This window comes from Aethalodelphis obliquidens, unplaced genomic scaffold, assembly GCF_003676395.1.
Source record: "Aethalodelphis obliquidens isolate GAN/ISIS:26980383/991018 unplaced genomic scaffold, ASM367639v1 scaffold1, whole genome shotgun sequence".
In the NCBI taxonomy this organism is placed as follows: Eukaryota; Metazoa; Chordata; class Mammalia; order Artiodactyla; family Delphinidae; genus Aethalodelphis; species Aethalodelphis obliquidens.
The window spans coordinates 3,480,568-3,500,431 of record NW_020837945.1 but is presented as its reverse complement, the minus strand read 5'-3'; the positions used below and the strand labels follow the sequence as shown (position 1 = coordinate 3,500,431).

General features: G+C 54.2%; 1 protein-coding gene across 3 annotated transcripts in view; it reads left to right on the top strand.

Moving 5' to 3' along the window:
• The window catches only part of ABCG1 (ATP binding cassette subfamily G member 1), a 60,490-nt gene that overhangs the window by 22,262 nt on the left and 18,364 nt on the right, over window positions 1-19,864 (top strand). For 2 of the 3 annotated variants that reach the window (XM_027090612.1, XM_027090518.1), the window contains exon 3: window positions 17,975-18,092. In XM_027090612.1, the coding sequence (XP_026946413.1) occupies window positions 17,975-18,092 (118 nt within the window). Of the gene's footprint in view, window positions 1-10,563; window positions 12,294-17,974; window positions 18,093-19,864 lie in introns of those variants that run through there. The other variant, XM_027090699.1, reaches the window with a different exon arrangement.

Here is a 19,864-nt window from a genome sequence, read left to right as displayed (position 1 = left end):
GCGTGTGGCGACTCGTCATTCTGCTGGTCGGAGGCGGCTCGCCGCATGTTGTCACTGATTTGCCAATCAATCGGCACATCCGAAAGGCCTCCGAAGTCTGTCCTCTCACGCACCGGGTACCCACAGTCTGATGGATGGCATTGCCGTACCTTGGGATCCCCACTCTCCTTCTGGCAAAGAACTGGAGCCTCTTCCTCGTCTCCCAGATGGCAGATTCTGAAATGCAGGGATAGTAATTCATGAATTTTAAAAATTCTGCTTGGAGCACGGAGGTGTCCTAGTGGTCGGAGCGTGAGCTCGGTGATCGGAAGCCTTCTTGCCTCTGTGCTGAAGCGAGGGCCTTTTTCCAGGAAGTCCGTTCCCCCGACACAAAAACAACCGACTCTACGAAAAGCTTGGAAAACACCCGCTGAGAGATGACTGTGACCTGCACCTCTGGGGAAGCACCTTCCCTTTTGGGGGTGGTGACCTTAGGCAGAGAAAACCCCAAACCTGCTGGAGGAACTTCAGGTTCAGAGAGAGTCATTCCGGGAGGGGGAGGAGAAACCAGAAATGTGGGCGCCATCGTTTCCCGACTCGCTTGTGGAGGGTGACCTCCAAGGAAGACTACCCCATGCCTAGCAGGTCCCGAATCGCCCAGTCACTGGCCCAGCTCTGCCCTTCAGGTGCCTCCTGAAATTCAGCCCCATCCTAGCAGCTGACTTTCTGGAGTGTGTCCTCCGGGGCTGCCCCTGGGCCTCCTCCAGTGAATTCCAGACGCCCTGTGCTTTGTACCGGAGGGTGTAGTCTGAAGCCGACTTCAGGGTCAGAAGACTTTTTTTTTTTTTCTGGCTGCACTGGGTCTTCATTGCTGCGCGCAGGCTTTCTCTAGTTGCGGCGAGCGGGAGCTACTCTCAGTTGCTGGGCGCGTGCTTCTCATTGCGGCGGCTTCTCTTGTTGCATAGCACAGGCTCTAGGCGTGCGGGCTTCAGTAGTTGTGGCACATGGGCTCAGTAGTTGTGGCTTGAGGGCTCTAGAGTGCAGCCCTAGTAATTGTGGCGCACGGGCTTAGTTGCTCTGCGGCATGTGGGATCTTCCCATGTCAGAGCTCGAACCTGTGTCCCCTGAATTGGCAGGCGGATTCTTAACCACTGCACCACCAGGGAAGCCCCAGAATCAGAAGACTTTTGAAAGTCCATAGATGGAAGAACCAAAGAAAAAGGGGTTTATGTAAAAGCTTGAGCCATTCTGTTGGTTTGTGTATAAGCCTGATTCATAAGGGAGACGTTGGTCTGGGGTTTTTGTAGTCATAAAAATTATAAAGACACCGGAAATTGCTTTTTTCTCCAGTTGACTTTAGGCATTCGGGCCAGATAAAGGGATTACCCAGTGAGGGAAGCAGGACACCTTCGTCCTGATTTGCTTCACGACAGTGACATTGCCCGGACGAGGCGCTCTCGTGGACAGTGGGGTCCTCTCACTTGTAAGCTGGGCCACACATCCTGCAGTCCGGCACAGATGAGATGGGCAGCCAGGGGACAGGACAGATGGCAAAGCAGAAGCAAAGACAAGCCGGGTCCCCTCGTGGGAGGGAGGCACGGAGAGATCCGGGGAGAGGGAGTGGCTGGCCAGGCGGGCGGATGTCCCGTCAGGGCAAGGACAAGAGTGGCTCAGGGGAGGGGAGGCCCGTTGGGTGGCAACTAAGCTCACTGACCAAACTCTGGGGGAAGCCAGGCGATCCAGCAGTTCCCGTCTGTTTCTGAGCACCCCCTTTCTCAAAGGCACCTCCACATCTGAGTGTCTTGGAGCTCTGACGACTGGCAGACGGGGCGCAAGGTGGGGAAAGTGCTGGTGGGGCAGCAGGAGACACCTTGCCTGCGTCTCTTCCACAAAATGTCCCGGAATAAAATCAGGGACAGCAACCCTGGGCAGGAACATCCCAGAGAGCCCAGGGCAGTGGGACACCTGTCACCGGAGGAGGTAACAGCTCTGGGAGGGGGAATAGGAGCAAATGCCCAGGGGGCAGGAGGTCACCGTCCCACCAAGTAGCTCCCACCTCTGGGCAGCTCACTGGCTCAGCTGTCAGCCTCCAGACTTGGGAGGTGGCAGGAACTGAATTTGCCATCCAAGCACTTCAGAGGAATTAATATGGGGAGTTTTAGAGGCTGCTGCTCGAGGGGAAACATAGTCATCAATGGATATAAGATAGCTTTTAAAAGGAATGATTACTATCGAGACATTTTTCACCTAAGATACTGGCAAAAACAATGAAGCTGTTCTAATAATTTGCCTGTGAATGAATATTTTCATAAACGAAGCTCGGTCCAGTGCAAAAAGAGTAAACAGAGCTGCTTTGGCTAAAGGAGAAGTCAGCACGGCTTTTCCTCACTGACGTGAAGGGATGAAGTACAACTCCATGAGCCTTTTAGTTTCTTTTTCATAATTTGCCTTTGCAGAAAGGAACAAATGTAACTTCACGATACAAGAGCATGTGCATATATTTGTGCTTGTATATATAAATACATTCATGGGTGATTATATTTATATATGAGTATTTTTTTAAGTTAGGAAAAGCCGTGAAAGATTCCTGTAGTTCAGTCTTCTCATTTTAGAGATCAGAAAACCAAGTCGCAGGTTGAGAGATTTGGGGTTTAAGATAAACCAGCTTTTGAGATCAAGTCCTATTACTGCCACGTCTAAATTTGTGTCTTATATACATGTATTTATTTTGTTCGGAGTGAGAAAGTGAAATATTGATGATTCTCCTGTCAATACTAAAGCCTCATGTAACCAGATTAGGATAAATCAAAAAAAATCAAACACCTACAATTACAACAGGGCCACCAAGCTGTAGCCTTGACTCTGGTGTTACAATGGCACTGGGGAAACCTTGTACTTCAAATTAGTCATGAACGTCTAAGGTAAGAATGCGAGGGATTATAAACCCTCAAGAAGCAATTTCTAGCTGAGCCTCTTCCTACTTCTTGTTGCGTTTGCTTCTTTTTCAATCTGAGTAATTTTCAAGGTAGAAAATATTTGAATTTTTTTTCCATTTCATTCTGCGGGATTAAGCATCTGTTTGTCATTCAACACGTTTTTATTTTAATTATCTGTTATAAGCAAAGTACTTTTGCTAAGTGTTGGGGAGGAAAAAGTGGATGAACCATGGCCCTCGATGAGTTTCTCTTTGGCACGGAGAAGGTCTCTGGGCGTTGGGAGGGGGGACTTGGATGACCTGGGAAGACAGGACACAGATGCAGTTGGTGGGGAAGAGGGGGCTGGGGACAGAATGTCCAGGGGGAGCAGAGGCAGCCCAGCACGGCTGGCAGGAAGCCCCTTTAAAACAGAAGGCGGGTGGGAGCCACAAGGAAGGACCCTGCTGAGGGCTTGGCTGTGGAGTTGAGATTTGGTGCTGGGAGAGGTCAGTGGTACCTGGTGATGGAAATGGGCTTTCCGGAGGCTGCCTGATCAGGGTGCAGGGTGCCTGGAGGAGAGAGGCTGGAGGCCCATAAAGGGTGTTTCACCACAATTCGGGTGAAGATCTTGGACTCGAGTGTGATGTTGACTGAAAAAAAACGCACAACCTAAAGGCTGAGAGTTGATTATTTGGTGAACTTTCTGAGGACTCATGCCTGCCTAGGAGGCAGCCTCCCAGATGGCTCCAGAGAGGCTGGGGGGAGCCAGGATATAGAGGAGGTTTTGCAACAGGTAGTTGGACCATCAAAAGATTACTGATAATCAAAGAAAACCAGACATCTCAAGTTAACGCATTTAGCGCTTTTCTATGTACGGGAAGATGCTAGAGTCTGGGCTCATGGAAATCATTCCTTGCATAGGCACCGTAGCTATCTGGGGCCAGCATCCTGTGCTTTCCCATCCTGAGTCCCCTCAGGATGCAAGGTTGGGGTCGCCTGCAATGGCTGTTGGCTTCATGGCCACAGCATCCTTTGTTTACTCATGTGGCAGGTGACATTCTTCACCCACAGTGACAACGGGGTAGTGGGTTGAATGGTGACCTTGAAAAATGATGAGTCTCTGTTCTAACCCTGGATCCTGTAAACGGGACCTTACTGGGAATAAGGGTGTTGGCAGATTCATTAAGTTAAGGATCTGCAGGTGAGATCATCCTGGATTAGGGTGGACTTGAAATCCAAGGACAAGGTCTTAGGAGAGAAAGGGACACTCTGAGCTAAAAGACACAAGGACACAGGGCAGAAGGCAGGTGAAGATGGGCAGAAATTGAAGATGCGGCCACCAGCCAGGGGGCCACGGAGCCACCGGAGGTGGAAGAGGCAGGAAGGACCCTGCCCTCGAGCCTTTGGAGGTAGTGCGGCCCCGCTCACAGCTTGATTTCAAACTTCTGGCCTCCAGGCTGTGAGAGGATACATTTCTGTTGCTTTAAGCTGCAAACTTTGGGGTAACTTATTGCGGCAGCTCCAGGAGACGACTACAGAAGAAAAGAAGGGATCAACATTTTGACAAAGAACCTCACTGCGGAGCGTTGGTGGGGACGTAGAGGGAGCGTCCTCTTCCAGACCACTCCTCTCTTCCGGGGGTGTGGAGGGGTGCAGCCCCGGAAAACATATCTGGCTTTATGAAGCCAGGTCAAAGACGCATACGCTTGGTGACCCAGCACTTTCCCTCCTAGGTGTGTGCAGTGCAGTCGTGTGTTTTTCGTTAATAGCAGAAAGACTGGAGACAACAACCCAAATGCTCATCGAAGGAAGCGTGGGTAACAAACGGTGGTTAACTCCACGGTGGAACAGTGTGGAAGCGTGAAAGAAAATGAGCACGGTCGTAGCATCAACAAGAATGAATCTTACAGACAAAATAAGGTGGAGAGGAGAAAAAAGCAATTCTTGGAAGACACACGTTATGACACCATTTATATAAGTCCCCCAAACATGCAAAACTTACCAAAATTATTTAAGGATAAATACAAATGTGATACAATAGAGACAAAAATAAGGGAATAATACAATTCAAGACAATGGTGACATCTGGAGTGAGGCAGGGGACTGAGATCAGGAGAGGCCCAGCGTGTGTCTTCATTTATTTTTCTTCTTTAAACCTCACAAACATGCAGTCTGCGTTAGAGAATTAGTATAGTGTCAAGTATGGGCTTAGAGCCCGACTGCTTGGTGTTACGTTCTGGCCCTCCACCTGGTAGCCATGGTACCTTAAGAAAGTTATTTTAGCTCTCTGTGCCTCAATGTTCTCACCTATAAAATGGGGATGTTAAAGTCTGTACCACACAGGGCTGTGGTGAGAATCAAGGTCAATACGCGTGAGAGCGCAGAATGGTGCAGGGCATAGAGTGCGTCTGGATACGCGTCGGCTACTGTAGTTGTCATCACGTCATCATCATCATCTTGTAAATGTAAAGTGCACTGAAATTAAAAAAAGGAAGGGATGGGACCATGCAGAAATGAGGTGAGTGCACACAGGGGTGGTGGGGACCCTAACTGTCAGCCTGGGTGACCGGGAACCACAGGAGGCCGTGACACAAAATGAAGACAGAGGGGTGAGGCCTGGCCGGAGCTGATGATTCTGTTTGGGTGGTTGGCGTTCTCCTGGGGCGAATCCCGTCCCTCTGCTGGCCGGTGCTGTAAGGGCCCCGTTGAAGGCGTGTTCCCAGGGGAAAGCAGGGGCTGGAGCTGAGCTGGGACTTGGGGGAGGGGGGGTTTGGCCCTTCTGGTCACATTTTGAAAGCATTTAAACGGACAGAAGGCAGCTTGAAACCCAGTTCGCCCTCCCCGTGCTGCTGGGCGCTGCATCGTCCTCTGGTCTCCTCGGGGTTCCTGTGGATGTCCTGCACCGGGAGGGTGGCTCCGGGCTCCCCAGGGGCAGGCAGCTGCATGCGGTGGCGCTCAGACATTGAGAAGCTACACTCAAGCTCGCTCCTTGGACGTGGCGCCTGAAGATGGGCACTGGGGCGTCCGCGGGAATGAGTCAAGGCCGTTCAGGAGAAGCGCCTCCTCCTGGCCTGCTCGTGGGTCCCCCCGTGGCTGTTCTTGGTCCTCTGGGGTCACTCATGGTGTCAGCAGAAGGCATGCTTGTCTGCATCAGGGTCTCTCCCACGGTACCATGAACCCAGGCCGGTTCTATGCCTCGTGTTCACGGAACGGAGGATAGCACAAGCTTTTTTGTCTCTCTTGCAATTGTACCTTTCCTCCTATCATGCCTGACTGCTGGCTTGGGAATTTGTTCAGGAGTCAGATCAAGGAACAGACAGCGGTGTGTGGAAGGCCTGCTCCAGGTACCTGGGAGGATGGGGCTTCCAGGGGAGACCTGCCAGACAGCCGGGAAGGGGAACCACGGCAGAGCTAGTAAGTACACTGCTGCCAACAATAGACGTGATCGCAGCACAGCGTCGATCATAGTAACTAGCGCGATGAGCCCCCACTCGGGGCCAGGCTCCGTCCCCGCCTGGCACACGCTGCCTTATTTACCCACCTACAGCCCAGGCAGAGCTACGTCGCCCTTCCCTTGAAGGTGAGGAATCTGGGGCCCAGGGGACTCTGTCATTGGCCCAGGAGGGAGGCGGGCAGGGGATCAGCTGGTTTGCCTCCAGGCCTCCCATTTTGACCCTCAGGGTGGTGAAATGATGAATTGGCAAATTGGGCAAATGGATGAAAATGGCCCAGGTGCTTGGAGGAGGAAGCCATTGCTCTAGGTTTGTGGGGGGCAGTCTTTGAGACCCAACCACGTATGGAATGCTTCCCAGTCCTTGTGTCATTTCATCTTCCAGCAGCACCCAGTGGTAGGAGGTATGTGTATCCCCAATTTACGGATGAGAAAACAGAGGCTCACGGAGCTACATCAAGTTGCCCCGAGTCCCACGGTACTCGAGGGGTGGGTTTAAGGTTTGAGCTGTTGTCACCCTATAAAGGTCATTGTCTTCCTCAGGGGCCAGGGAGCTGGTTTGAAGAACAGGTAGGACAAGGTTGAGAGAGGACGGTGGGCATGTTCTCAGTGGAGGAAGTGCACCAGCACGGGCGGGTTGGGGAGAGCCCAAGCAGACCAGCCCGGCGTGCAGGGAAATTGAGGCAGTGGGTAAAGGGGGGTAAAGGGAGATGGGCCTAGAAGGGCTCACGTGTACTGTGGAAGGAAGGCCGTGAACCCCAGGCTGGGGCACGTAGAGTTGGTCCTGGAGGGAGATGGGGTGGCCCCATCCAGAGGGAGCCTTGAGAGGCTCAGCATCCCACCCAGGAGCCCCACTGGTCCAGGATGTGTCCCCGGAGCCCATCGAGGACACATACGGGCACACAGCCAGCCCCGTGTGCAGTGCTCTCTCCGCGGGACACAGGGCAAGTTCACGAAGCAGGTGGCGGCAGCTTCAGCCAGGTCACCGAGCTCTTGAACATCCCCAGTGTAGACACACAGCAGCTCTCCGAGCTGCTGCTTCTAAAACTGCCCCCCAAATGCTCCCGCACAGCAGCCAGTGGCTGAGCCGAGCATCTCCAGCTGTGCCCGGTTACTTGGAGGCGCGGCAGCTGCGGGCTGCCGGGCTCTGAGAAATGTCATTCACGTAAACATTTGGGGAAGCGCCAAAGCCCGGTGGTTCCCAGCCAAGCCCCGCTTCCAATGTGCTCTGCACCTGCCTTTGTGTGCGGGCTGGTTTTTGCTTTGTTTTCTCTTTCTCTTTCACAGTATGAATTTGGGGCCAGGAGTACAGCCATTTGCTGTATCAGAGCAGTGATCCCGGCTCTCGTGGAATAGAGACCCCCAACTGCGAATCGGCCCGCGGGGCTGGGAAGCCGCGCTCAGAGGCACAGAGCTCGGGCGGCTGTTGGGTGCGGGGCGCTCTGGCTCACTTCCTGGGCCGTCCTGTTCGAGAGTCTTACCTGTGCCTTTCTTGAGCGTCTGTGGCCTCTGGTTGGTGTTGCACTGTGATCTTTCTTTAATAGAAGGTGGCTCCGATGTCATTCAGCTTTGAAATGTGTCCCAAGAGAAGCTTTATTCACAGATGAGTTGCTTGGGGACCTTAGCATCTTCCCGGCTGGGTGACTGCAGGCTGGAGGCGACCTTTCCTCCCTCCTCCCGGCAACCTTGGATTTTAACCCGCTTTGGGAACGGAGTTTGGGAAGTCATTGGAGGGAAGGCCACCTCTAGATGTCGTCCCAGGCCAGGTGGTGGCGGCAGTGAGCGAGGTTCAGGGGCTGCTGCCTGGGCACAGCAGTGGAAGGGACTTTTGTGCTGGGGCTGCCACCTGTGTGCTCTGCCTTCCAGAGTCCCCACACGCCTGCATGTGACAGCGACACGTGGGGACATACGTAGCCGGAGCTTCAAGAAGCAGCAGACAAGGTATCTAAATGCAGAGCCCAGCCTGGGGGCAGCTGGTCCCCAGGGAGCATGCCCGCTCTGCCCCGAATCAAGGTCTGGTCACTGCTCCAGCAGGAGATACCAGGGTCGGCGTGGGCATGTCAGCCGGGAGCACGGGCGAGGGGCAGAGACCACAGCACCTGTCAGGGCAGGTGCCCAGAGCAGGTCCCAGGATCAGACCAGGGATGCGCAGGTGCCCCCTCGGCGGGTGGGGAGTGAGCCAGAACCGTGCCGGGCTCAGCTCGGCAAGGCCTGGGATGCAGCCCACTGTATCGTTTTCTCACAGAGCCCCTTGGATCCTGGTAGGGAGGGAGGCCCCCATCTGATGGGACCCGCCGGGCATTTGCAGCCAGCGTCCTACTGTCCCCAGGCCAGGAGCCCGCCTGGGAGGAGCTGGGCGCCACCCTCGGCGCTATGACTTTTTTCTGGGGAACACGAAAGGGAAATTGCATTTCAGCGACTCTGCTGAGTGGCCCCTGACGTGCCACTGTCCTCCAAGTCTGCAGAGTAATGGGCTTTGAAGGACAGGCAAGAAGCTGTGTGTGGCAGGGGCGCACTTTAAGGTGGTGGATTTCCCAACAGTGTGGTGGGATCAGAGGTGAGAGGACGTTGTGTGCGCCTCCTTGCCAGTGCTTGCGGACCCAGAGCATCATTGTACACGATGCCTGCTGACGTGATCATGGCCCGCCGAAATTCAGAATACTTAGACTCACTCAGGCAGAAGGATGAGAGGCTGCTTCCGCTCGGGGTCGGGGCAGAAGTGGAACCTAGGGGGGCACTGGGTTTGTGGAGGGTGGGGGAGGGCAGGCAGACTGACAGGGACCTCGAAACATGAGGGAGAGCGGGGTGGTGAAGTGGGGAGAGGCTCTCAGGACAAAAGGATGGAAAGCATCCCTGAGCTGTGGTCAGGGGACCATCTTTTTTTTAAAAACGTGGGGACCCACTGTGATTGGGTGTCCCTGGAGGTTTTTTTTTTTTTTAATATTTATTTATTTAGGCTGTGCCGGCTCTTAGTTGCGGCATTCGGGATCTAGTTCCCTGACCAGGGATTGAACCCAGGCCCCCTGCATTGGGGGCACGGGGTCTTAACCGCTGGACCGCCAGGGAAGTCCCCAGGGGACCATTTTACGTCCATTAAAGTCGCGCCTCGGGGGAACCTTCCGGAAAACTTGCCGCCTTGTCTGTTGCCCTGTCGACTTCCAGAGCGTGAGCGCCTGCTAAAATCCAGGGGTCCGTGTTCACAGCCTGACAAAGCGAGCAGCTGTGCTGAGGGCAGAGTGGACTTCCTGCTGCAACATCCAGCGGGGTTGGCAGGGGGTGAAGTGCTATCTGCGCCGTTTGGGGACAAATGACAATGTCCTCATTTCACGAGTGGTTCTCCCTCCCCGTGACTCAGAAGCCTTCACGTGTTATGGTCGCGTCCATGTTGATATTTTTAAGCCCAGCTTCCCAGACCTGGTTCTTGCTGTTATTGTCGGCGAAAAAGCCGCCTTTCGATTTCAGAAGGTGAGAAAAACAAGAAGAGGTCTGAGCTGCGGGTGTGGCTTTGCCCCTTAATAAGGAAAAGTGAGGCATTGATGAGCTGGCCCTTGGGCATTGGGGGATGAAGCAGGTGGGGGAGAAGGAAATGTCACTGGTGTCTGGGAATATGGACCTTTGTCCTTTTTGCCTTGAGCTCTCTCTTGGAGAGGGGGGAAGAGGGGTCTGGAGAATAAGGCTGTCTGTTCTCACCAAGAGCCCCTTTCAGCTCCAAGGGGAGACTGATGGGGGAGGGGAAGGGGGAGGAGTAGGGAGTGCAGCTGGGCTTATCTGGTCAATGTTGGCATCTAGAGGAAAACACGACTTTGGGTGCAGAAATGGACCTGCTGTGTTGATTTCAGACTGAAGTTGACGTGATACTAGGAGGTTATTTGGCAACCTTATTGGTGCTTTTGGCATAATTTAAGTAATCAGAAGGATGTTTTTTCTTCATTGTTCTAGCAGGTTTAGAAGCTTGTGAAAAAGACCAGTTCTTCTTTTAGAAGGATAAAAATACTGCAGTGATAGAAAACTGCTTCATGCCTGACAGGCAGATGTGAATAACTCCCACCTATTTTTTAGTATCTTTACTAGGGTAGGGGCTCCACTGCCAGTGCGCTGATGAGCTAGCTGCCTGTGGGGCGTGGGTGTGTGTGTACGTGGTGTGTGTGTGTACGTGGTGTGCGTGTGCACAGTGTGTGTACATGGGGTGTGTGTGTACATGCTGTGTGTGTGTACACGGTGTGTGTGTACTTGGTGTGTGTCTGTGTACACAGTGTATGTACACGGGGTGTGTGTGCATGTAGGGGTGCACAGCACGTTGTCTTGGCATCAGCATCAGAGCTGCTCTGAGCACCCAACCCGGGCGTTCTGGCTTGAGGGGGCTGTGATTCCAGGTGACCCGTGTAGCCTGGGTGCAGGAAATGATTTCCCAGCAATGTCCCATCAGTGTTCTCTGGGACCCTGAGCCACTGAGAGACAGAAGTTCTCGTGGTGTAAACAGATGCAGGTCCTCTCCTGGGGAGGCTGGGGTCAGGGTTCCCAGGCAGCCCTGTCCCTCCTCACAGAGGCTGACCGGCGTCTCTTCACCCAGCAGCACTTGGAGGCTTTCTGGAGCCTTCCAGAAATGGGCTCTGGCTCCTTGAAAATGATCACGAGCCTGGGCACCCACGTCCAGAATGTTACCCCTGAGGCGGGCGCTCTTGGTGGGCGCCCCTTCCCCGCAGATGCGCCAGGACACGTGTGGCATCCTCAGTCCACCTGAATGAGGACGGTGGTCCAGCTGTTCCTCCTCGGGTGAAGAGATGCTGCTGTCACGTGGCTTGCGGTTCCCGGGATGTGTTTGGTCCCAGTTGCATCTCTAGCGACCACGGCTTAGTACATCATCTACCTGCAGCTCCTTGTGACATCCTTCAAACACGTGATCTTGTTCTATCTTCACAAACACCCCTAAGGTCAAGTACTCTTCCCTGCCCCTCATCAGGTGAGGATGGTGAGTCTAGGAAGCAGAAGGAACTGGCCCCAGTCACACAGCAAACCAGAGGCACAGCTGTAGGGCGATGGAGGGGCCCCTGGGGCCAGACCGACTCCATCAGAATTGTTTCCAAAGCTCCAGGAAGACTCCACATGCGGGCGATATTGGGGACCACGGGGCTGGCGGCTCTGCAGAATTATTTCCCATTCAGTGTCTGGTCTGAATTATCCCTCGTTGTTTACAGAGTTATTATTAAGGAGGCACAGGGCTGGTGAAGAGACACAGCTTCAGGCAGGACACGTGCTGGAGTTTGCTTGGTGCTGGGAATAGATGAGCTGAGACCCGCTGTCCGTCCCCCCTCCTCTAAGCAGCCTCGTCCCAAAGCTTGTTGCTGGGCCAGTGTGAGGGCATAGACACCGACCACGGGAAGGCACGACGCTGGGACATCCAGACTCTAGAGGGCCGACCCCTCCCTCAGGCCACCCCCCACAGTGGATACGACACTCCAGAAATTGGAATGTGTTTAAATTCGTGGTCAAGACGAATTTCACACACGTTAGAATGTGATGGAACTGGCCACCGAAACGCCTGCAGTCCAGAGGTGCTTCCCTGCATGGCTAGAGTGAGCCCAGCTATCATGCCAGCAAAGGAGTTCTCGAAAACGATGCTTCATGAGGACGGAGAATGTGCCTATGGGCTGAATTGCTCCATGCCAGCTGGGTACGAGGGACAACACTGGCGAGCACAGGAGACATTTACACTTCCTTCCAGAGGCGACTGGACAACCAGACACGACTTGACCTCTCTTGAGCCGCCAAGGCAACCTCTTCTGTGTCCCGCAGCCCCACTTCCCTCTCCCATCATTCAGCCGATGTTCCCTTCCTGGTTTCCAAACATTGAGAAGGATCCAGAGTGATTCGTGCTCACCACATCAGACAATCCTTTGATGCCGTAATTTTCGCATCCCGTGACATCGACGATCATTTTCATCAGCCGGGTAGGAATGTCTGCCTCGTTTCTCCCTCTCAGCAGAGAAAATACACAGTCAGTGAGCACAGTTCCGGGTAGGGGAGAGCCAGGGATGCGTGTGGTACGAGGGCAGTGCATTGGGGCTGGGCAAGTCTTCTTTGGCAGAGCTAGGAAATGCCTCATTCTAGAATCCTGTGAGTCCGCTGTGCAAAACTTTACCATTAAAAAAACAAAATTAAAGACCCACGTCCATTTGAAAATAGTCAGTGATCTGGGTTGACTGCCTGCTTCTTTCTAATTTGCTTGGGCTCCCTCGTTTCTTTTTAGTTGTCACTGTTTAGAACCAACCGAAAAACATCTCTGTGAAAGGAAAGACCTGCTTCAGATTGAGGAAGGATTCTGGGCCAGGCTCTGCATGTTGGTAAACTTGGGTTCAGCCTCGATAGCAACGTTTGCCGTGAGCGTTGAGTCTGCAGATGGAATTCCGTGTCTCCGGCCCTTAGGTTGGGACCCTTGGCCGTTTCAATGAAAGCCCACACCTGAACCTCAGCTGACATTTGGTTGTCCAGGGAAGAAAGCCCCACGTGACGCGCACACCTGGTGAATTCTGGGTCTTTGGAGGGTAGACCTCTTCTTTCATCAGGGGACACTGAGGCCAGGATGGTGGACGGACGGCCTGTGCATGGCCACTGTCCAGCCATGAGCACGGCTGGGAATGAGGCCCGGGCTGCCACCCACCCCCGTGCTCCCCCCTCTCCCGAGGTCCCCACTGGAAACTCCAAGGTCGATCATCTTTCTTTTCACATTTAATTGGACAGAGCTTAATCGGCTCCTTTAACCTCATTATGAAAAGCCTGCACTGGGGATGCTTTAACCAGGCTTCGTGCCCATGTGGGCTGCACAGGAAAGTCTGAGAATGACCCTGGATTGGAGAAGGGCCCCTGGAAGAGCTGCAAGGTGGCAGCTCTCATTGCTTCTAGAACATTCCTTCTCAGGACACTGCCCCTTGGGAAGGCTTGCTAGCTGAAAAGTGCAACTGTTACATAATGTTCATGGAAGAAGCAGGAAGTTATCTTCCGAGGGAAGTGGTCCCCCGGGGAGGACCCAGGACCTCAGTGGGCAGTGGGAGGCTGGGCGTGTTCGTTTCGTGTGACTGCTATAACAAATTGCTGCAAACTGGGTGGCTTAAAATCACACACAAGTGGGCTTCCCTGGTGGCGCAGTGGTTGAGAGTCCGCCTGTTGATGCAGGGGACACGGGTTCGTGCCCCGGTCCGGGAAGATCCCACTACTGCTCGTCTGGAGCCTGTGCTCCGCAACGGGAGAGGCCACAACAGTGAGCAGGCCCGCGTACCACAACAAACAAACAAACAAGCAAAAGTGATTGCCCAGAAATGATGGAATGTGCACATTTTGATTGCTGCTACGTAAAAGTTTACTGGCGACGGGGCGTGGGCTTATACTTACAGGATGTGAGGCACAGGGACACCACGGCCCCTCCATAAGGCAGTGCCCGCCCTGTGAGTTGACCTCAGAGACCATCCAGGCAGCTGGTCCTCCGGGAGCTCCTGGCCGTTTCCTGCTGGCCCAGCATTCGCCAGAGGGGTCTGGTCCTGTTGGGGGTGGCTTGGACAGAAGTGACAACCAAAGGGCAATGCCCAAGGCGGTGGCTGTCACTCTGCATTCACTTGTGCCAAGAGTCCACCTTCTTATTGTCAACGTCATAGACGCTTTTTCAGTGACCGCGACGTGCCAAGCACCGCTCCACGCACAGGACACGGCGCTTCAGAAGGCTGTTCTGGTCATGTCTTCGGGGAGCTGATGTTCACGGCCTCTAGGGGCAATTCGAGGGCCGGGAGGCAAAAGGAGGTGTGCGTTGGGGGCAGGTGTCAGGCGCTGGGCTCCTGGCGGGCACTCGGTTTGAGGTTGGCAGGTGGGCGTCGCCTTTAGAAGTATCCTGCTCAGATGTCTCCTTCATTCTTGAAACTCAGGATGTCTGGACAGGCTTCTTCCGAACTGGTAACATTCTAAAAGTAACACAACTAAAAGTAACTGCAGACATAACTAAGAAAGCCCTTCAGGTTCACTTACTGCTAACTGCTAATAAGCATCTTTATCTCCATGTCCTTATAGACAGTTACAGCCCCACCAGGTGGGTGCTGGACGGACGTGTGGATTTTCTGTCCACGTCACAACTCCCCTTGGAAAGGATTAGATCATGGACAAGTCACTTCCAGTTGGCTTCATTTTCGTGTCACTAGCGGGGTTTATGGAGAAAGCCTTTACCGGTTTTTCCATCGTGGTTTTCCTTCCTGATGCCCACTGGGCAAGGCACAGGGCTGGCCCGTCCGCCAGCTCCAAGTTTAGTGGATCCGTGGGAGAGTTAGAAATGCTGTGGCATGTTTGTCCCTCCCTTACAAAACACACCGTGCCTAGCAAGGGCTGGGCCCGTGAGCCATGGCCGCTGAGCCTGCGCGTCCGGAGGCTGTGCTCCGCAACGGGAGAGGCCGCAGCAGTGAGAGGCCCGCGTACCGCAAAAAAATAATAATAAAAGAAAGAAAGAAAGAAAAGAAAAACAGTTTTCTGATATTAGAGAAGCACCGCCCGAGAGGGTGGACTGCACGTGAGGACGCTTCTCAGCTGGCCGGCCTTGCATCGTGTCACACATAGGCCCTGCCCCTCGCTCCACGTCCCCCTGGGAGCCCACGCCCCTCCAGAGCGAGAGCTGGGGCCGCTGACTCACCTGGCTCCACGTGTGTCACTTTAGCTCTGGGGTCCACAGCCAGACCCCCAACTCCAGTTTGCTGGCTGTAAATGACAAAACCACGGTCTATAACCCCGGTCCGCCCGCCGTTTCCCCTGAAAGGCCTGATGCTCCCCCAACTCCCAGACCCGTGTCTGTTCCTGGCGTCCTGGCCGTGGGTGTCACAGCCTGTGGGAGCTCCCTGGCAGTGTTATTATCCGGTGCCCCCGTGTGGACCCCAACACCACGGGTCACAGTGAAAGCAGCAGCCATGGGCCCTGCTGGAGGGAACGGACCCCTCAGATCCCCAAGGTGAGGCTGTCCTCAGGCGTCATGACCCAGGGGCAGGCTGCACGTGGCCTCTACGTGGCCAGTGGTCACCTCAGCCATCCGTTTCCCTAACCGGGCGGCTCCCGGTTGCCAGGGGACCAGCTGGGGATCGGCTCTGAACTCGGGGCAGAACAGCCTAAAGGAAGGTTTGCTCTGGAGTAACCCCAGTGCCACCTGAACCCCCAGGAAGACAGCAAGGAGCAGACGCCTGGCATTAGTGCTCCCTCAGTGATGTCACACAGGTCCCCTGGGCCCGGGGCCCGGAGCACCTGGCCCCCCTCTGCAGAGCTCCATCCCATGGGGAGCCCATGCTGGGGCTTGACCCTGCAGGGAGGGGGCCCTGCTGTCCCCCAGCTCTTCCCTCCATCTGTCCCCCATGTGGCAGACATGACCTTTCAGGGTCCCCGACCCCCAACCCTGGTCTCCTTGGGCTCCCCTGCTGTGTGTTTGCCCACCTGCCATCACCCACGTCCCGGGGGTAGGAGTCTGACTCACTTGCGGTCCTGAGCTGCTGCCCCAGGCCCCCCTGCCCCCGTCCGTCTGCTCCTCAGCCCTTCCCCCCCAACTAGGGGTGACCGTCTCAGGTCTCCCCAGGTGACTGCCGCTCCCCGTAACGAGTCAGGTCTCAGGGCCGCGTGCTTCCTGCCTTTCGCTTCTGCTTCTCTCTGCCTGATTCAAAGGTCCTCAGGGACTTGCCATCCAGCTCAAGGAGGCAGCTGGTGACAGGCTGGGCGTTTAGGGTGTCCCATCTGTGGAAGACGAGAGGCGGCTGGGAGAAGACTCCCCAGACCCAGGCTGGGGCTCAAGTAGACACACAGGTTTGGGGGTTCAGGGAGCGACTAGGGGCAGAGTCCGAGACCAGGGCTCAGTGGAGGGCTCCGCAGGCCCTTTCCTCATCAGGCCCCTTTCAGCTCTGCGCGGGAAGCCAAAGTACTGTTTTTGCCCGATTCTGATCATTTAAGGGTATGTCCTTGGAATGTTTCTCAGGGACTGAGAAGTGTTTCTTCTTTTTTTAATTTAATTTTTATTTTATTTTATTGACTGAGCCGCACAGCACGTGGGATCTTAGTTCCCCGACCAGGCATCGAACCTGTGCCCCCTGCAGTGGAAGCGCAGAGTCTTAACCACTGGACCGCCAGGGAAGTCCCTGAAAAATGTTTCTGAATTAGGAGTCTTTAGATGAATCCAGTTGCTTCTATTTTATTCTTTGTAGCTCATTTGAACAGTCTGCTTGAGAAAAAGTAATGTGACTCCATTTGGCATACGTAGTTTTTTTTTCCTTTTACAAAGCTCTCGGATGGAGATTGGGCAGAAAGTCCAAAGCAATGTGATGCAAGTGCAAAATGATAAGCTTTTAATTCTTAATGAGTTATTAATACATGAATCATTTAGTTATAAAGTAATGATTTGTGAATAAATTCTATACAGATAATTTATACCGGTAGAGATGAGAAACAGAACATTCATACATGAAATAATAAATGAATCACTTAATTGATAAAGGCATGAGTTGACCATTGTGGTGGGTGGTGCAGCCCTGGGTTAGGATCTGTTCACACTGGCTCTGGGGTCCTGGACAAGTCGCCCAGGCCCGCTGGACATCCAGTTCCTCAATCCGAAATGAGAATGGTGGAGTCCTCGTACCCTAGACGATGTCCGCGAAAGGGCTTTGTAAACTCTAGAGCACTGTACGTGCACTGGTACTTACCACTGATACACCCATGACGTACAATCGAGGAAGTAGGCAGAGGCATCCAAAAAACCCCATTTTCTTGCCCAGAACTCAGCATTTTCATAAATACTAGGGCAGGGGTCCCCAACCCCCGCCCCTCCAACCAGGCCGCACAGCAGGAAGTGAGCAGCGGGGGAGCGAGCGAAGCTTCATCTCTATCTACAGCCGCTCCCCATGGCTCGCGTTACCGCCTGAGCTCCGCCTCCCGTCAGATCAGCTGCGGCATTAGATTCTCATCGGAGTGCGAACCTTCCTGTGAACTGCACATGCGAGGGATCTGGATGGCGCGCTCCTGATGAGAATTTCATGCCTGATGATCCGAGGTGGAGCTGATGTGGGGATGCTAGCGCTGGGGAGCAGCTGCAAATACAGATTCTCATGAGCAGAGAGGTCTGACCGCCCAGAGACCATGATAAATCAGTTGCTTGCAGACTCATATCAAAACCGTATCAGGGAGTGGCAAGTGACAGTTAAGCTGCGTCTTATGGAGTAGACTGGACATAGCAACACAGTTCGAGGGTCACTGTCTCCCATCACCCCCAGATGGGACCCTCTAGTTGCAGGAAAACAAGCTCAGGCCTCCCACCGATTCTGCACTATGGTGAGTTGTATAATTATTTCGTTATATATTACAATGTAATAATAATAGAAATAAAGTGCACAATAAATATAATGCACTTGAATCATCCTGAAACCATCCGCCCCCCCGCCATCCGTGGAAAAATTGTCTTCCACGGAACCAGTCCCTGGTGCCAAAAAGGTTGGGGAATGCTGTACTAGGGTGTAAAACGCCTTGCCTTTGGCCTTGGTTCTGCAGCCAAGTGTACTGTGTGTTTGCCTCTGCAGTACTGGGGGCAAAACCAGTGAGTCCTGGTTTGAAAATGAATGTGATCCGCTTTTCACAGGATACAAGACCCTTCTGAAAGGAATTTCTGGGAAATTCAACAGTGGAGAGCTGGTGGCCATCATGGGTCCTTCCGGGGCTGGGAAGTCCACGTTCATGAACATCCTGGCCGGATACAGGTGAGCAGACCCTCGCCCAGTGGTCAGCCAGGGGCCACCAGTATGAATGTTCCATCCCGTCACTTCTGAAGGCTCTGGACAGCCTCCCGGGAAGCCGGAGGGGTGTCTCACAGTAAGGGGCTTTGGAACCTGTGAAGGGAGCAGAGCTCCGGCATTGGGGGCATCAGAAGGCAGCACATGCTGGTTGTCACCTGGTGGTGGTGAGTGGATGCTGTGCTCAGGAGAGGGAGGTCCTGGGGCAGAAGGGCCAGGCCTTATGGGACAGGAAGTAATGGAGAGGTCCAGGTTGAGGAGGGGGCCGGCAGGAGAATGCTGAGACAAGTGTGAATGAAGGTCAAAGGTAAGATGAGCCATTTTCAGAAGAAAAGCAGCAGCGTCAGGCTGGGGCCCAGAGCTCACGCGACCCTTGCCTGTGGCCACGTTAGCTGCTCCGACATTCGGAAAACACAGCTCTCGACGTCCTGTCCGGTGACGTTCACGTGAGGATGATTTGAAAACCGAACCTTCAGAAGTGTTAACAAAATGCTCTCTTAAAGCCAGTTCTCTTCAGATCTCATGGCTTCCATTTGCTACTTCAGCAAATACATTTAAAAAATAACTTCATTTACTGGCAAAGAAAGAGAAATTCCGCCCCTCCCCTCCTTAGGACTTCTGAATTACTCTTTAAAGATGAAAATGAGGATTTTTAAAAGTCTCGCTTACGGCAGATTCCTGTCTGTTGTATTCACTTCTAAAGGTGAGAGCCAGACCTCCAACGCCCAGCGTCGTGCTGGGGACACGGGAGGGGGAGCAGCCGTTTTTCAGCTCATCCCACACCCTCAGCTGCTCTCCAGCCTGCGCGGCACGTGGCCATCCTGGAGCCACAGAGGGCAACCTGGAGACAACTGAGCTCCCAGCCTGGGTCCCTGGGACGCCAGTCGATCCCACCCATTCCCTGAAGGAAAGAAGGGACCCACCACAGGGCCCACAGTCACAGCAATGGGCTGGATGAAGTTGGACGCCAGATATAACTGCACTGGTCTCCATAGACCCTCTGTGTTTCTGTTCTTCATGGCATCGGGGAGGCAGGGCTGGAGAACGGGGATCCTTGGTAGGATGCCCATGGCTCCCACTGTGACCCTGTGACCCTGAGATGATGCGCCCAGGAGAGCGTCGGGCCATAGCGATGTCCAGCGGGTCTGTGGATGAGGGAGTGAGCGTGGCTGGCGGGGCCATGCCCTTCCATCTCCACAGTACACGTAGGATGCCCCACCTCCACTGTGGTCAGAGAGAACAGCTTCCCATCGCTTGGCCGAGGAGGGTCAGGGCGCAGACCTCCTCCTCTTTGAGACCTGAGCCCAGAGAGCCTGCAGTGGTCCTCCCACTCAGCATCATCGTCGTGCAACCCCCAGGAACTGGTTCTGATGTAGTGACCACACCCCAGACTGAAGATTCTTGGCCTCTGGGGCCTCTGGGGCGGTTGGTGTGGCCTCGGCTGCACACAGCACTGTTCATACGCCCGTCTCATAAACCCCTGCAAAGCCAGGGGTGTGCGTGGGGCCTCGTGGCTGCGTGTAGGAGCATCCGCGTGTATCTCCGTTGGTTTGGTCCACAGGCGCCTGTTACGAATGTGCTGTCCCAGAGAGGCCCCACACTTGCCTCTCCCTTTCCACGCTGAGTGTTTTCTTTGTGCAGTTCCCTCCTCTGAGTTCTGGTGCTGTCTGGGCCTCCCATCCCTGCCTGGCTTGGTGTCCCTACTGGTCCAGTGAGAAGATGCCGGGAGGGGCCGTCCT